At 51.9% G+C, this 17,064-nt stretch overlaps 2 protein-coding genes across 3 annotated transcripts; both read left to right on the top strand.

Moving 5' to 3' along the window:
* The first annotated feature begins 748 nt into the window (after nt 1–748).
* On the top strand, nt 749–9,787 carry RAB11B (RAB11B, member RAS oncogene family). The gene is made up of 5 exons (XM_020780884.3): nt 749–1,011; nt 3,638–3,833; nt 4,435–4,628; nt 5,649–5,729; nt 6,451–9,787. Exons 1-5 carry the CDS (start codon nt 972–974, stop codon nt 6,594–6,596), a joined length of 657 nt encoding a protein of 218 aa, XP_020636543.1. The 5' UTR covers nt 749–971; the 3' UTR covers nt 6,597–9,787.
* Nucleotides 9,788–11,939: 2,152 nt separating this feature from the next.
* Nucleotides 11,940–16,635, top strand: MARCHF2 (membrane associated ring-CH-type finger 2). Of its 2 annotated transcripts, XM_020780878.3 has the most exons (6): nt 11,940–12,150; nt 12,869–13,104; nt 13,875–14,070; nt 14,982–15,191; nt 15,406–15,561; nt 15,646–16,635. In XM_020780878.3, the coding sequence occupies exons 2-6, from the start codon at nt 12,929–12,931 to the stop codon at nt 15,673–15,675; spliced, it is 768 nt and encodes a 255-aa protein (XP_020636537.3). In that variant the 5' UTR covers nt 11,940–12,150; nt 12,869–12,928; the 3' UTR covers nt 15,676–16,635. The 2 variants fall into 2 exon arrangements, with proteins under 2 accessions (XP_020636537.3, XP_072834130.2); XM_072978029.2 differs by having other exon boundaries at nt 11,941–12,150; nt 15,406–16,635.
* The last annotated feature ends 429 nt before the right edge of the window (nt 16,636–17,064 follow it).

The raw sequence follows: 17,064 nt of genomic DNA on the forward strand, positions 1-17,064 counted from the left end.
TAATGCAACGCCTGCCTCCAAGCTGTGTGTATGTATATATATATGTATATATATACATGTGTGTGCATATACTGTATGCACACATGCACGTATTGATTCATTTTGTGTTCATTTTGCTTAATGTATATAACTTGTATATATTATATAATTTATAAATAAATCGAATGCATGTGTGTATTGTGTATACATGCATTCGATTTACAGTATTTATAAATTTACAGTATTTATAAATTTATATATGTAATTATATATATGTAATTTATATATATATAAATTACATATATATAATTTATTTAGTAATTTTACTGCCACCGTCAAATGGACCCAGAAAATACTCGAGCTCTTGAGTTCTCATGATCCGTTTAATCTGTATCTATGCATCATGTACACCTGTATGTGGGATATGACTCGCGTGTACATGTTTATATTTTCCCCTCGGGAAACAAAGAAGACAACAAATCGCCTCAGGACTGCCCCTCCCCCATCCCCCTCAGCGTCATTATTTTTTTCCAAACGTTTAGCCCCGCCCCCAAACCCCAACGGCCGCCGCCCTCGCTCCGCCTCCTCCCGAGCCGGTCCGCTTGGGTCTCCTCCTCATTGGCCCTAGCCTTTGCTCCCGCCCATTCCTGCCTCCTCTCATTGGTCACCTACGCAGCCGCCCCAAGGTTTGGAGAGCGGGCCCCTGATAAGCGGAGCGCCCCGCCCGTCTTCCTCCGCGCTCGGCCCCGCCCACCAATCCGCACCTCCGCGCGTCTGCGCATGCTCCTGGGAGCGGGCCCCGCCCTCCGCCTGCCTCAGAACCGCTGTCAGCAAGCGGAGAGGCTCGGCCCGGCTTGGCTCGGCTCGGCCTGGCCTAGTCTAGCCTCGTCCTTCGCGGCCTTAGAGCGGGGCGGAAGCCGGGAAGGGACCCGCTGAGTGGGGGGAGGGACGGACTGTGCGAGGGAGGGGCCGAGCGAACGAGCTCCGTCGCCATGGGAACCCGCGACGACGAGTACGACTATCTCTTCAAAGGTAGGAGGGAGGGGCTTAACGAGGGACCTCCCCTCCAGCGAGATGGGCGGGGCTTATTTCGTGTAGCCCCCTGGGCTAGAGGGAAGGGCTTCCCGGAGACCACGCCCCTTCTGGAGGGGAGGGGCTTGCCTGGGAGGTTTGGGCTCCTCTTAAAATGTGGTGGTGCGTATATTAAGGGACCCCCACCTATCCCAGTTGAGGGAGGCGCTTATTTGGTAGCCCCTCCCCTATCGAGGAAGGGTCAGGCCTCTTCAAGTCAGGGAAAGGAGCTTCTCAGACGGAGGGGAGGGGCTTATCTGGACCCCCTGTTTAAGAGAGGGAGGGGCTTATTCTGGGAATGCCCCGCCTCCTTTTCCAAGGGGAGGTTCTTGTTTGAGGACCGCCCTTGCTTGGAAAGTAGGGCCTTAGGTGGAAGGGGGGGACCCCCCCCAGGTGGAGGAGGGGGCAGTCATTTAGGACCTGCCCTTTGGAGATGATTTGGGAGAAACCCCCTCAGGAGGGGCAACCCCTCTTTAGAGAGTGCTTTAATGGGGACCCCCTGGTTAGAGGGTGGTTTTTTTTAAATTGGGGGATTACTTGTGGGGTGGGCTAAGAAATGGTGGATGGCGAGGGTATGAGAGGGCGAGCTGGAGCATGTGAGGGGGAGGAGAAGGCTGGGGTGCAAGGGGAGCCAGCGGGGAAACTCTCCTTGCAGGCAGAAGGGGTTCACCCCAGGGCTCTGTGATGGGCTTAGGGGGCCCTTAAGGTTGGATGACAGCCGCCCCCCTCCTGTGATCCCTTCTGAAGCCTCGAGGCAACCTGCCAGCAGTGAACACAGGTGGAGGGGGTTTGAGACCAGGAGGTGGTGGCTAGGGAAGAGCGGGCACCCTTCAAGTCAGGACAGGTCACCGGTTGCAGGGGTCGCCCACCTCAAGCAGGGCTCTCTTGAACATGGCCTTCTGCACTCGCCTGGGTGCGACCAGCCCCAGTGATTTAAGAAGCCATCAGCTTTTGGGGGGGTGGGGGGGCGGAGGGGAAGAAACGCTGAGAAACCCTACACAGAACACTTGGGGATCCCTCACCTACTCAGGACCATCTTTATGGCTTTTTCTTGGAACCCCCCCCCCCAAGTATTTGTTTATGAAAGGTGAGGCAGAAAGCAGCCGTCTGCCTTGCCTTTTAGCAGCTGCTCTTGGTTTCGCTGTCCTAGGAAGTTTGTACTGGTCCCCCGTTGGGCTGTCGTCGGCTACTGGACGGGCTTGCTTGCAATAGGAGGATGCAGTTTCTGGCGCTGGCACAGGACCTTGGCATCCTGGGGTTGACCCCTCGTTGATCTTGTTTGCTTAACCATCCTTGATTCTGCTTGGGGCTGATGGGGGTTGTAGTCCTGTGCTCGGCCCACCCCTGCTTTAGGGCAACTCCCCATGAAGGGGGGGCATGTTTAATGAGCAGTAGACCAGTTAGGAAAATGATTGACTCTCCAGACTCCTCATCCATTAAATAGGTGTAATAATGGCCATTAGCAAAGTCAGCCTCAGAAAGCCCTTTGCAGCCGAAGTGGGCATAGGTGTACGCACGCACAGGGGTATCCTATATGGACAACAGGCTTAAGGGGACCTTTTCCATCTGCTCTAAAGGTCCCGACAGAGCCTGGTGAGCTGAAGGCATCTCTTAGGGCTTGGGCTTTCTTGATCATGGCCGGCAGTTTGGATCAAACTCTGAAGTTAATATGACCTGCGTAGGGTTTTTTACAGGGCCGCAGGAAGGGTAAGCAGGACGTGATCCTGGGTGTAGAATTAAAATTTCTTTAAAGGAAAGAACGATAGGTTTTGTTTTTTCCCTCTGTGTTTAGAAGACCTGTTGGTGAAAGTGCGTCTGGGCGTGTAAGTTTGTTATGGCTTCTCCCTGTAATGGACAAAGAAAAACAGCAGGCTGCCAGGGAGCTTTGGAAAAACAGAAGAATTATGTGAAAGGGAAGCTTGTGTCCATGATTTGTAAGAACCAAAGGATTCAGCTTCCACATCTGTTAGGAACCAGGTTTCCCGAGGAAGGGTAATCTTTTTCCGCCTGGCCATGTATGGAATCAACGTGTGCAGGGTGTTTGGGACCCCTGAGAGAGTCACACCCAGAAAGCTGGACTGTCATGAATCAGCTGACGACCCTCTAGGACTTGGTTTGCTTGACCCCCGAGGCCCGTTCTTCACATCCTGTTGCTTTTGGTGCCTTTAACGATCTGAAAGAGGGTAGCGTCCTGTGTGTGTGCGACGAGGGATGAATAACTTGGCAGCCACAGAGACCAGATTTTTTTTCAGTCATGGATTTAGACTGAAAACATTCTGCGTTTTTTTTAAGTGACGTTTCTGCTTTGTGCCTCTTTGGTGGGACTTTGGATCGTCTGTTTTAGCCCCCATGTTGTGGAGGACAGGGAAAGAAGGCTGTGGGGCAAACAGCCTAAACTTTTATTTGCCTAGCTGGAGGGTCTGCCTGCTCCCTCTCCCATAAGGAGTCTTGAGGGAGGGGGCCTTCCCCTCTCTGCCCTGCCCGCTCATACATGGGTGTGTCTGTTTGCAAACCTCAGAGCAATTTAGGCATAAATGCTGATGGCGCTGGGTTGTCCGTTTGCCCTCCCTTCTCTCTGCCCTCCCAGTGGTGCTGATTGGAGACTCCGGTGTGGGGAAGAGCAACCTCTTGTCCCGTTTCACGCGCAACGAGTTCAACCTGGAGAGCAAGAGCACCATTGGAGTGGAGTTTGCCACCCGGAGCATCCAGGTGGACGGGAAGACGATAAAGGCGCAGATCTGGGACACTGCTGGCCAGGAGCGGTACCGGGCCATCACCTCAGCGTAAGGCTCGAAAGCGGCTGATAAAGTTGGCTTGGGAAACTTCCAGCGATGAGCCGGGCTCTCTCGGCAGAAAGGCGGGACGTGGTCCTTTTAAGGGGGAGGCTGAAGATCCTTCTGGGGTTCTAGCAAAGAGCCTTTAGCTCAGCACACCCCAGCCAGTCCTCCTCCACCCTAGAGATCGTGCAGAAGTGGAGATCTGGAAAGCAGCTCCTGCCTCCGCAAAATTGCCTTGCGGGACCTGCATGGTTTCCATGCTTCCCACCGGGGTTCTTGTGGGAGACGTGGAACAGATCCTGCCAAGTGGCGGAGTGGCCCAAAGACTCCACCATTGGTTTAATACTTACTGCCATAAGAAGGCCAGATCCTTGTCTTATACTGAGTTAGACCGTGGGTCTGTTTAGCCCAGCAGCTCTCCATATTGTCTAGCAGGTCTCCTGTCCTAGTCCTTAACTGGAGGTGCTGGGATTTGATCCTGATGCCTCTGCCTGGGAAGCAGCCTTCTTTTCCCCCTTGTACTTCTGAGTCCACCCCTTGGGAGCCAACGGCCTTGATGCAGGACGCTTTCCCCCCTCTTTGAATGGCCCTCGTCCATCTCTTACAGCTATTACCGGGGCGCCGTTGGGGCCCTCCTGGTCTACGACATTGCCAAGCACCTGACCTACGAGAACGTGGAGCGCTGGCTGAAAGAGCTGCGGGATCACGCGGACAACAACATTGTTATCATGCTCGTGGGGAACAAGAGCGACCTGCGCCACCTCCGGGCGGTGCCCACGGACGAGGCCCGGGCCTTTGCAGGTTTGGGCAGACAGCCGGCTTTCTCACCCCCAACCACGGGGTTGGCCTCTCCCTCCCCCTCTTTCTGATCTTGCGAGGGTCTTTTCCCACGTGAACTGTTTGGAGGAAGAAAAGAAAGGGTCGTGAAAATCCACAGGGGAAGCGCCTGTTCTAAGATGAGGAGGAGCAGGATGTTATAATATTTAGGAAGCCCCCGGGGCACCGTATCAAGGACAGACGGCTGCATGGAAGGGAGGTGTTGGCGAAATGCTAGTGTTAATTCCCACATCAGCTACTGAATGCATGCAATGTGTTATTGAAGGCTCGTGTAACCCCTGTTTGTTCAGTGGGTCTACTATGGCTGGAGCCAGCCACTAGACGTAGGAGGCTCCATGCTCCTCTAGATGATGGAGGAGCGGGCCAGGAGAGGTTAACTTGACTTTCCCCAGCCAGGCTCCCTCCCCTTGGTCAGGGTCACACCTCCCCTTAAGTCCTGGCTGGGCATTCTGGCAATCACCCTCCCAACATACTTGGAACACCCTGAATGGAACCACCTCTGAATAGAAACAAGTGCATGAATGGCCTCAGTTGGCATTTGTGCTAAATGCGGCGACTGGTTGTAGCCCAGTTATAGATCCTGGGAGAGCCAGTAGCTGGAGAACATCAGTCTCAGACCAGAAAAGGGTTCGAACCTCTGGAGGGTGGTGACTGGACCATTTAATATCCAAAGGAGAGTGGCGAACTAACAATCATGGAAGGCAGGATAGAATAGGAAAGACATCAATTAAGGGCAAATTGGCATGAACGCCTGGTTCCAGAGTGAGATGGCACAAACCAGCTGCTTGATGTTGCCTGTTCTCACCCTGGTTGAGCCTCGTGTCCGCGGGGACACGGTCTCCCTCTCCCCTGAGGTTTAATTATGTCGTTTTGAATCCTCTGGTGCCCAATAGGGGCAGCGAAGCCTTTATTTATCCTTGTTGCTCGGCCTTGAGACCTCGGAAGCTGCACTGACTCCCACTGCTTTTTCTCTGCTCCTTGCAGAAAAAAACAACCTGTCGTTCATTGAAACCTCAGCCCTGGACTCCACAAATGTAGAAGAAGCTTTCAAGAACATCCTTACTGGTAAGGATTTGAGTTTTGGTTCTTTGGCCCAGGAGAGCCGCCCTGGATGTGAGCTGTGGATCCCATCACCTGTGTGGTGTGTTTCCAGTGCTGTTATTATTTTTACTCTCTCTCTTTTTGGCAAAGAGCTAGCTTTTGCCAAATATAGCAATTGGACTAGTATATTAGACAAAAACAAACAAACAAAGAGAAAATTCCCCAAACAAGATGCAAAAATTTTTTCTGGCACACTTTTAAAGACAAACCACTGTCTTGTAGTGTGAGCTTTTGTGGGTCAGGTCCACTTCTGCTGATTGTGCTAGTGGCTCTGGGGGCAGATTGCATGGATAAGATAAGAAACTGAGAGGGTGGATGGCAGGAAAGCCTTATTTGAGGTCAGAAGCCTGCCTGTTGATCTGTCAAACTTAGCAGGGGGATCGAATTGGAGGCTGCACGAGATAGTGGCTTGCTTGAGCAGCTAAGTGAATTTGCAGCTTGTCGCTGTGTGGATGAATGTGCTCTTGTGAATAAAATAAAATTTTATTCATGAATGAAAAGGAGAAAAAAAGTGGGCCCTACAAGGCTACTCCCTGAAGTCTTAAACCAGCCATAACTGGGTCTGCACCACTATGGATTGACGGCAGAGAGGCTTCAAAAGTCACAGATTCTTTGTATTGATCAATGGTTGTGCAGATCGAGGGCCCGCACTCTGAGCCCCTTCTCGCCTCTCTTCCCCCTGCAGAGATCTACCGCATCGTGTCCCAGAAGCAGATTGCAGACCGGTCCGCCCACGACGAGTCCCCTGGCAACAACGTGGTGGACATCAGTGTACCCCCTACCACCGACGGACAGAAATCGAACAAACTCCAGTGTTGCCAGAACCTGTGACCTAACCGGGGGGCCGCCTCTTCCCACTTCTCTCCTGGCCTGTGCTGCTTTCCCTTGGAAACTTCTGTGTGTGTGTGCACGCGTGCGTGTGTGGGTGTATGTATGCACTCCTCGTTCCCCCTCCCTCCTTCCTCCTCCCTGCCTTTCCATCCTAGAGCATTATCAGTAGGGCTGACCTCCCTTTCCCCTCTTGAGTCCTTTTGGCTCCTCTTTTTTTTTTTTTTTTGGTTTATTGGCGTGTTCCTGAATAATAATGGATGCTAATTGCGGGCGAGAGGCTTGTTGTTAATGGTGGGTTTGAGTTCCTCTTTCTGTGCATCTCACTTGTAAGAAAGGGGCAGGGTTTTTTTAATCCTCAAGAGCAGATGAAACAACTGTCCATGGTGGGAGGTCAGGAAAGAGGCTTAGCTTTTGTTTAGGCCAGTGTTGAGCCATTCTGCGGCCATCAGAGAAATCTGTTAAACTGAGAATGTGTCCCCACTTTGGGCTTATAGGAATTGTGTCCTTGGGGTCCTGGTTTCTTGTTCTCGCATGCCCATGCATGTTTAGAATCTGTTGAGGAGAACTTTCCCTTTGTAACTTTTTTTCTTGTCATTTTTGCCTCTTTCTCCCCTGGGATCCACGGTCGGCCTGGCCAGGCTGTTCTCAATCCTTTCTCCCCGACGAGTGTTTTATTCCTTCCTTTTCTTTTTAAAAACTCTCCTTCAGTTTGGGAACAATGAAGTATGCCTGTCTGTGTGTGTTGTGTGTTGTTCTCCACCCTTCACAAACTGCCAGTGTAGCTGCAGGTGGGCCACGTGAAGTGGCGCTTAGTGGTTTATTTCTGGCTTCCCGTCGCTCAGACTAAGATAGATTGAGGTGCCACTTTCATGGCTTCTGGCGCTCTGTAGAAAAAAAAATACCCACCCATCTTCTTTTCTGTACTATAAAGAAATCTTTTCTTCCTCGAGGCATCCCTCTTCCCCCACTCCTCCCGGGTTCTGCCCCTTGCACGTTGCTTCATCTCCCGGTCTCTCTTCTCCCCATGGGAAAAAAAAAACACCTCTCTCCCCATCTTGGAGTGAGTGCGAAGCAATATTTTTCATGCTCTGTACATAACTCGCACTGGTAAGGTTATTTGAATGAAATAATTGTAGACAACCAGATACTTGACAATGCTTTTTGTAACACTTGAGCATAACCATCGCTTTTCAGATTTTTAATTTTTTTTATTTTCCCTCATTATCAGTCATTTGCTTTTAATTTTTGCTTCTCTAACTGCAAGCAAGCTTCCTCTGCTTAATCTTCTATGCCTTCTCCTCCCCTGTGCTTTTATTTTTTTTCTTGTTCTGCTTGTGAGTTTGCTATTATTTTTCTTTTGTACAACTCTTGTCACAGAAATCTAATCATCTGCAGGGCTAAAACACCATGCAAAAATTTAACAAGGTTGTCCGGAAGAGATTTAGGGCTTTTGGTTGCTGTTCTTGTGGCTGGGTCCCCGAAGCCATCCAATCATCAAGAGGGAAAGGTCTTGGTGGCCATTATTCTCTTCACTTGCAGTGGGGAAAATAATGTTTCATTGCGAGGTCTGGGATCATGCTGTGATTTTTTTTTAAGTTTAAAAAGCTGAAACTTGTTTCATAGATTCTGCCCCATTTGGTTATGGGTGGCGGTAGCAGTTGTAGTCTTCACTGGGTGAAAATGTTTCAAAGGTTGGTTCTCTCCCTTGCTGCTCTAAACGCTTGTCTGGGATCTCGTACATGTGACGGTCTTGCAGGCAGTGCATCAAAACAGAAACGCGAAACGGTTGGTCCAACTGGCTGCTTTCTGTCATTGCCAGGTCTGGTCAGTTGCACCCCTCGGTGCCTCCCTGCTTTTATCCTGGAGTTTTCTAGAACCGGATCCCACCTCTCTGCCTGGGAGTTGAAGTCATCCGCCTGAAAGGCCTGGCCTTTGAGCCACCAGAGAGAACTGCTGGGCACTGTCTGAAGCTGTTTTTTTTTTCTTTTTCCCCTCCCCGCTTCATCTCTGGGTGAAAAATTGGAATGCATTTTCCCCCTGGCAAGCTCTTGACACCTTCCTAAGCCTTGCCTCAGCGTGATCAGCAGTGGTCCATTTCAATTTTGAAAAACGGCCCTCGGATCGCTCTTAGGGAAGCACAGATGTTTTGGGCTCTTCACGCAGTCCCCCCCCCTCTGTCTTACTAATTTCTGTTTGAGGGGCTGACTCCTTCCCGCCCCCCCCCCGGCCTCCTCTTGCCCTTAGTTGCCAATGCAGCCCTCCTAATAGAAAATTTCCACATTAACGAGCGGAGGGCATCCACCGGGGAGTGCCCACCCCACCTTGGGAGTGTTGCCCCGACCAGCGGTTTCGAGATGATCCAAAGGACCTGGGGTTACCGGTTCTCCTCTCCCTGGAGAGTTCAAGACCTCATTGAACAAAGAGACGGGTGTTGAGCCCTTCAAGGTGTTCGTATTCATTGAGACACCAGACTCCACCTTGAGCCGAAACGCCGGCGTGTCTTGCCCTTTCCTTGCTTTGGATATCCAGGTAGCGCTTTTGGAGAAGGAGGCAGACCTTCAAATCCTGAGCAGCTGCAAGAGAGACGTCAAACTTCCTGTTGAGACACTACAAGTTCCTTTTTTAAAAGCCACAACTCTGTTATTTGGGTTTGGGGTTTTTCTCCCCCCACAACCCCGGTGTTGCAGGCAAGCAGTCCAGCTGAGACCTTGGCTTTTCCATCTTAGGATTCTTCCCCCGTTCTCTTCTTTAACTCATGCAAGTCGCTTGTCTTGCTGAGCATCTGACTAGGGGGAAATTAAGGAAAAAAGTCTCTCTGGTTTCTCCAACTTGAGATCCAGGGGGACTTGTGTCCTCTTTTTATTATCTTGGTGAAAGCCCACAGCAGGTTCAATGCAGCCCTGGCAGGCTCTCTCCCAGCCATAGGCTCTCCCCGCAGGCTTCTCTTTCTCTCTTTCCAGAGCAAATGTGGGTCGCTGGATGGCTATTGAGTTGGCCGCCCTGTTGTCTTCTTTTTGTTCTATGGAAGGTGTGTGTTTGGGGGGGGAGGAAAGGCCCACCTGTCCCATCAATTCGGATCCTGCTAATGCTTCTTCTGTTAAGTGCAATTCCCCCCTTGTAAATACTCGACTTTGGTTTTGTGCATGGTTATGGTGTATTGTATGGTTATATAAAGATTGCCCAAACCAAAAGCTGTTGTTTTGTGTTCCTGTGCACCCCTGAGTTTTTCTAAAATGGGGAAACCAAGCTTGGGGAAGTGGGGGCGGTCTGCAGGTCCATAAGGAAGAGGGGCAGTTGTACACTTTTCTAAAAAGAAAAGATTAAATTAAAACTGCACGAAGGATTTTATCCAGTTTAAGCCCTCAACGGGGGAGGTGCCTTAATTCCCCAAGTTACCAGGATTTTAAAGGTCCTGCTTCAGTTGGGAGGGAAAAAATTCTGGATTTAGCCTAAGGGAGGAGCGACTAAAGTCTGGATTTCCAAAAGTGAGTTTTTATCTCCTGAGCTGCCTCGTGTGTGCGTGTTTCTTTTTTTAACAGGCACAAAATGATGAATTGCAGCTCCTTTAAAACTATGGAAGGGCAAGTTCCCCTCCGGAACCATTTAACACCTACAAAATAATCAGTTTTTGAAAACAGGAACTCCGCTTGTAGCCACCTCTGCTAGCTGGAGAGTTTTTAATCCTCTGGCACCAAACCTTTTCCAGGCCAAAGAACCAACACTTCCTTAAGCCTTGCCAATTCTCCTTCAAAGTATTGACTGAATGATTTCTATATAGCTTTGCAAACAGGGTAGAGAGCCACGAGCCACAGATAGGCGGCTGTCCGGATCAAGATGGAACCGGGCGTTGGGAGTTTGTACGATCTGAAACCAAGATGGGATTCCCTGAGCCCTCAAAATCCCTGTTGATGAACCAACCTTTCAGCCCCAAATGAATTACAGCCGCTGCCGGAGCCCCCCCCCCCCCCCAGGTTTGTCCCGCTTTGGTGTAAGGTACAGAAAGCGTGCCAACAAAAGTCCAAATAATCAAAGCTATGGTTTTTCCTGTCGTGATGTATGGAAGTGAGAGCTGGACCATAAAGCAGACCACCGAAGAATTGCTGCTTTTGAATTGTGGTGCTGGAGGAGGCTCTTGAGAGTCCCCTGGACTGCAAGGAGAACAAACCTATCAATTCTAAAGGAAATCAACCCTGAGTGCTCACTGGAAAGACAGATCTTGAAGCTGAGGCTCCAATCCTTTGGCCATCTCATGAGAAGAGAAGACTCCTTGGAAAAGACCTTGATGTTAGGAAAGTGTGAAGGCAAGAGGAGAAGGGGACGACTGAGGATGGGATGTCTGGACAGGGTCATCAAAGCAACCAACATGACTTTGACACAACTCTGGGAGGCAGTGGACGATAGGAGGGCCTGGTGTGCTCTGGTCCTTGGGGTCACGAAGAGTCGGACACGACTAAACAACGACAACAGAAAGCGTGTGTGGCTATTGATCAGTGGTTGGAACAGGCAACCTGCTGGCTCTGAAACCCTTTTTTCCATCCCAACTCTAAGCAACCACAGACATCTGGATGGCTCAGGGGGTTTTGGTCTCTGGCTGCAGAGCCAGAGGGTGGAGGAGCAAATCCACCACTGGGCCTCCATGATCCTTGCATATCTAAGCTGATGAGGATGATCAGGGAAGATGGGTGTTGTAGTCCCAACTGATTGGAGGGCCGCAGGTTGAATGGAAAAGAGCAATGTGTCCTTTTTTTGTTGCTAATTTTGAAACCTAGCTAAAGTTCTGAACCTCTCTCTGCATGATTTACTGAGATTCATTTAAAAATATATATTTTAAACAATAATTTCTTAAAAATAAAATTTATTTTTACATAAATAAGTTGGGCAAGGTGGGTTTAAACTCGGCAAGGCTTAACGGGTCTTCGCTTTCATTGCGATCTTCTTTAATACGTGTTTTCTTTGTTGCCAATATTAAAAAAAAGGGATATTTTGTTAAAAACCCCGTCGGCCGACAGAGAACCGGAAATGTGAAGCTAAGGTGCCCTGTTTTCCCTGTTGCTTCTCTTTTTTCCCAAAGGGGCGTGGCTCTGCTCGTGAAGACCCCGCCCACTTCTCCCTCCCTCTCCCGTCTGGGGTCCAAACTGCGGATTGGCCGGCCGACCGGCCGGGGACCGTTACGGCCCACTCCCCGGCCTGCGCCTGCGCCAATGCGCCGCTCTGTCCACCTCCCACCGCCCCCCTTAAAGAGGGGCGGTCGCTTCTCCCCCAACAGGGACACCCATTGGCACTAGGCTGAGTCAACCAAAGGACTCCGGGCACCGATTGGTTAGACGCAGGGCGAAGGGGCGGGCTCGAGGCGTCCAGTCAGGTGCGCAGCTTCCGCGGACGACGGAGGAGGAGGCGGCGGCGGTGGCGGCCGGAGGAGCGGCCTCCATCCCGGGGCTCCTACCGTCCCCACCACCCTGGAGGCATGGGGCGGACCAGGCCCCGGCCCTGAGGGAAACGGCGGAGAAGCGGACGGACGGAAGGGCGGGGCGCTGGCGGAAGGGGCGGGGCACAGGTAGGGAGACGGGGGCGGGGCCTGGTGTTGAATGACAGCCACTTCAGACATCGACGGGAGGGCGGGGCTCGTTGAGAACCCGGGAGGGGGCGGGGCTTCGGCTGAGCCGCTCACCTGGGCGCAGGTAGGGGGAGGAGGGGCGCCTCTTCTGGGGTGTGTATATATGTGGGGGTCGGGGTCTGGTCCCTAAGGCTCGCCCCCTCCTGGTGCCTCGACACGGGGGACTACAAAGCCCACCATCCCCACCCACTCTCTTAGGCTCTTGGGGGGGAGGTTGTCAGCCCCCCCTAAGCTCCACTAGAGCAAGTAGACAAGGGGTGGGCTTTTTACGTTTCCTTCTGACATCATCATAATGATGCCTGCGGTTGCCCTATGGAACTCACTGCCACAGGGTGGCGGTTGTAGTTAGTGGCTAGGCTGCAACAAAGTAGGAGGAGCCCATAAATTCATGGAGGACAAGGTGGTGTCACTGGTCCCATCCCTGGCTCTCCTCGTTTGATGTTATTCTTCATCATTATCATCCTCTTAGAGCTGGAAGGGACTCTGTGGTTCATGGGAGGCCCAAAGAAGGAATCGAACTCCCAACCTCTGGTTCTGCAGCCGGAGACATAAACCCACCCATCCCAGCAATTCAGAACGATCATCTCCGGACTCCGCTCTCTTGCACCCCAGCTGGCCCGGGACTCGAGCCTCCGGTCCTTTTTTCCCTCCCTTCCAGGCCTTGCCATGCCTCTGCCTTTGAGTTGTTGAGGCCAGCGGGCGCCCTCTCGCCACCGCCATGACCACCGGCGACTGCTGCCACCTCCCGGGTTCCCTGTGCGACTGCCCGGGCAGCGCTGCCTTATCCAAGTCGGTGGAAGAAGCTGACCTTGGGCGGCCCCAATATGTCACCCAGGTCACCGCCAAGGACGGACGCCTGCTCTCGACCGTCATCAAAGCCCTGGGGACGCAGAGGTAAGCGGGAGACGGGCCAATGGCCGTCCCGGACTGAGGACAGCTCCGGAGCTAGCCTGCACCAATGCTGTGATGAGCAGCGGCTGTTCTTTTCTCGCCCTTCTGGGTTTCCCTAAAGCAAACTGCAATAGCGTAGTTCCTTTGACAACCTATTAAAAGCAACTTTTAAAAAGCCAGGTTTTAAAATGAGTCTTTAAAACAAACAGATGCTTGTCCAGAACTATTTTATTTTGGCTTCCCACCCAAATCTCAGCTGGGACCCAGCCCGCCTGATCTCTCTTGGGAGGGAGCGACAGAGCTGAGGAGCTGCTACAGAAGAATTTCTCCCCCCCCCCCATGTTCTCCCCAGCCTGGGACATGCACAGAGGTTTCTTCCACTGAAGATGGCGGGGACGCCCTTGTGATGGGAGATGGTCCTTTAGGCCCCGGGCCCCAAACTCTGTAGGATTTTCCAAAATCAGCAAGGAGGGCAACCTATGGACCCCCAAGCTGTTCAGTCACAATTCCCAGCCTTCCTTCTTATTAGCTTTTTTGTTAAGGCTGATGGGAGTTGCTCCCCCAATCCCATTTGGCAGGCTGCTGTGACTCACCCTGAGATAGAGAATCCCACTTTTTTCCTTTGTTGCTCCCCTAAAAGTCTTCTGCCTTTGGGGTGATCTTGCTAACGTCCAGTCCAAATCCACCTTTCTTGCAATCGGAATCCACTGGTTCAGCTCAATTCTCCCAGAATCGGTTGCCCCTTCACGTCTCCTCCTCCTTCTCCCTTCCAGTGATGGTCCCATCTGCCGGATCTGCCACGAAGGGGGGAGCGGCGAGGGCCTGCTCTCGCCCTGCGACTGCACGGGCACCTTGGGGGCCGTCCACAAGAGCTGCCTGGAGAAATGGCTCTCCTCCTCCAACACAAGCTACTGTGAGCTTTGCCACACCGAGTTTGTCATCGAGCGGCGGCCACGGCCCCTGACGGAGGTGGGTGTTTCCGCGGCCTGGCTTCCCCCGGGGAGGGGAGGAGAAGAGGCGGCAGGCAGCCGGGTCCAGTAAGCAGCCAACTTTCTCAGCCCTGCTGCAGGCTTCCCAAAAATACACATTTTGTACACTGGGGTTAGTTGCGGAGTTATGTACGTGGTTCGTCGCTCTTTCGGCAACCCTGCACAGTAGGTGTGGAGTTTTATGCGGTCGTGCACTGCTGTCACCTCGGAGGGGCTCCTCTCTCCCCGGGAGGATGGGGGTGTGGGCTTGGCGCTGTCGGTCTCTCCGCACATATTTGGTCTCCAGCCCCACCAGCTCCATTGGGCTAGAGCAGACAGAGGCCCAGTCAGAGCGCAGTCTGAGGGCCACGTTTAACTTATCACTCCTGAGATTTTCTGAGCTCTCACTCCACCTCTCGGTTGTTCAGTGCCGTTCATTCTCTTTGACTCCCATTCGCCAGCCTTCTTGCTGAAGGCTGGTTGAAACAGGGTAGGGTTTTTCTCCCCCCCCCTCCACGTGGAGGGAACCACCTAGAGGTGATGAGTTTAGGAGGAACGGACTGACTGCATCGTCTGGAAAAGGAGGGTCAGCAGCACGAGTGAGCCAGAACAGCTGAGAGTTGCACGGCCCTTTAACGATTGGCAGGTTTCCCTGGGCAGAAAGGAGGTGGTTTCCATGGGCCGCCATGCTATCCGTTCGGTCAGAGGTCTGGGGGCACAATCTGAAGGAGCCGTTCCACGAAAACGCAGGCCGGAAAAAGCTTGTAAGCTTCCACCACGCCCGGAGGCTCCCTGATAATCTTGCTGAAGCAGACACACGTTGCCAGGACTGAGTGTTGTGTTTTCTTTCTTTCTTCTAAATGACCTCCCGCTCTCCGGCTGCCTCCCCCCACACCCATTCTCTTACCGCAGTGGCTGAAGGACCCTGGCCCACGCAATGAGAAGCGGACCCTTTTCTGTGACATGGTATGTTTCCTTTTCATCACTCCGTTGGCCGCCATCTCCGGCTGGCTCTGCCTTCGAGGGGCCCAAGACCACCTGCAGTTCAACAGCCGCCTGGAAGCCATTGGGCTGATCGCCCTCACCATAGCACTTTTCACCATCTATGTCCTCTGGACGCTGGTGAGTGACTTGGGCCGTTTCTGCTCAGGGTGGTGGTGGTTGTCCCTTGCGGCGGGGGGGGGAGCAGTCTGTCCTTTGTAAACTGATATTTCCTCAGAGGCTTTGCAGAGCAAGTGGGTCCGGCATCGGCAACCCCTGCTGTCTCGCAAGAAGATGGGGACAGCGAGGAGAATCTCAGGTTCCGGCCCGACGCCTTCTTTTTCTCCTTCCCCAGGTGTCATTCCGCTATCACTGCCAGCTCTATTCCGAGTGGCGAAGGACCAATCAAAAAGTCCGCCTGATGATCCCGGACGCCAAGCACCCCCCGCACCCCATTCCGCACTCCTTGCTCTCCGCTAAGCTCCTCAAAAAGAAAGCCGACGAGACGACGGTATGAGCCAGGGAGGGAGGACCCCACCCCCTTGGCGCCAGGGGGGCCGGGAGAGCCGGGTAGCACTTTTCTTTTTTCCCCCAGGTGGTGTTGGCACCCACAAAGACTCTCTGAAACAATCAAGCCAGCGGGAGGGGGCGCTTGCTGCTGGCGCCTCCCCTCCGTCCGGCAAGACCATGGAAAGACAACCAAGCCCCGGGTGCGTGCAATGAGCCCGGGCCACGGCGCACCAAGGGACCGTCTGCTGTTGGCCAAGGCTCCAACCTCAAGTTACAAGACGCAGCAAGGGGGGGGGACGAAAGCCTTTCTGTCTATATTCATATAACTCTATATTATCCTAATTATTGATGTAATTATAATTTTATTCCTGTTCTTAATTTTCAATATCTCCCCCCCCCCCGCTTTTTCTTCTTTTTCAGCATTCAGGTCCCTAAAGGGGTCCCAGGTATTCCCCCAGGTAGAGACGGCAGGCAAGCTGTGTCCACACCTCTTGCCTTTAGTCATATTTCCTTGTGTCCGTTTAACATCCAGGGGAAAAATCGAGGTTGCTGTGGTAGGGAGGGAAGGGCCTTCCTTTGGAAACTGTGAAACGGGTGGGGCAGTTGCAGTTGTGGGGGGGGGGAGGAAAAAAATACAGAAAAATCCCACTGTGACTTCCTTAATCTCTCCACACAGCCCGCGGATTTATCCCTTGTCTGATTACATTCTGGGAACATAATTGGTGCTTTTATAAAGAATTCGGGAGCACGGGGAAAAGTTTACTCTCCCCCTTCCCATCCTCTTTCCGCCCTTATTCAAATGCCTCACAACCCTTTCCCTCTTTTTGCACTACATGGAATATTTTGTGGGAAGAGCCAGGAGCTGTCTGGCTCCCCTCCTCATTCCCCGCCTGGCCCCCACGTCCTTTGTTTTTGTCTGTGATGTTGCTCTCTCCAGTTTAGAGGGTTCTGTGCATTTGAGAATGGGTTTGAAGTATAATAAATAATCCCAGGAGGAGTAAAAACAAAGAAAAAAAAACCTGTAATGTTGAACTGGAGGTTTGGTTTTCTTAAAAATAAATAAATGCTGTAACCACGTGGTCGTTTGTTCGTTAGTTTTGTTTTGTTTTGTTTTGGCCAGCTTTCCCGACGTGGCTTTTGGTTTTCTCACTTTCCGTTAACCAGTGTAAAACCTTCAAAAAGTGGCTAGTTTTGGATTACAGCCAGCCCTGGAGGATTCCAAGAGTTGTGCTTTTTTTAAAAAAGGCAACTTTCACGTACAGTGGTACCTCAACTTGAGAACACCCCTACATAAGAACGATTTGAGTTAAGAACGGCTGTTTGCAAAAAGTTGCTTCCGCTTGAGAACAGAGCCTTGACTTAAGAACCAAAAAAAGAGAGGAAAAAAACTTTCCTGACCTTTTTTTGACATACGTTCACCTTAGGTCAAAAGAAGAATTTTTTTAAAAAAATTCGCCCCCTAGTAGTAGATACGGATTAACCGGCTTTGCATTAGTTCCTATGG

Source organism: Pogona vitticeps, chromosome 7 (assembly GCF_051106095.1).
Source record: "Pogona vitticeps strain Pit_001003342236 chromosome 7, PviZW2.1, whole genome shotgun sequence".
Taxonomy (NCBI): domain Eukaryota; kingdom Metazoa; phylum Chordata; class Lepidosauria; order Squamata; family Agamidae; genus Pogona; species Pogona vitticeps.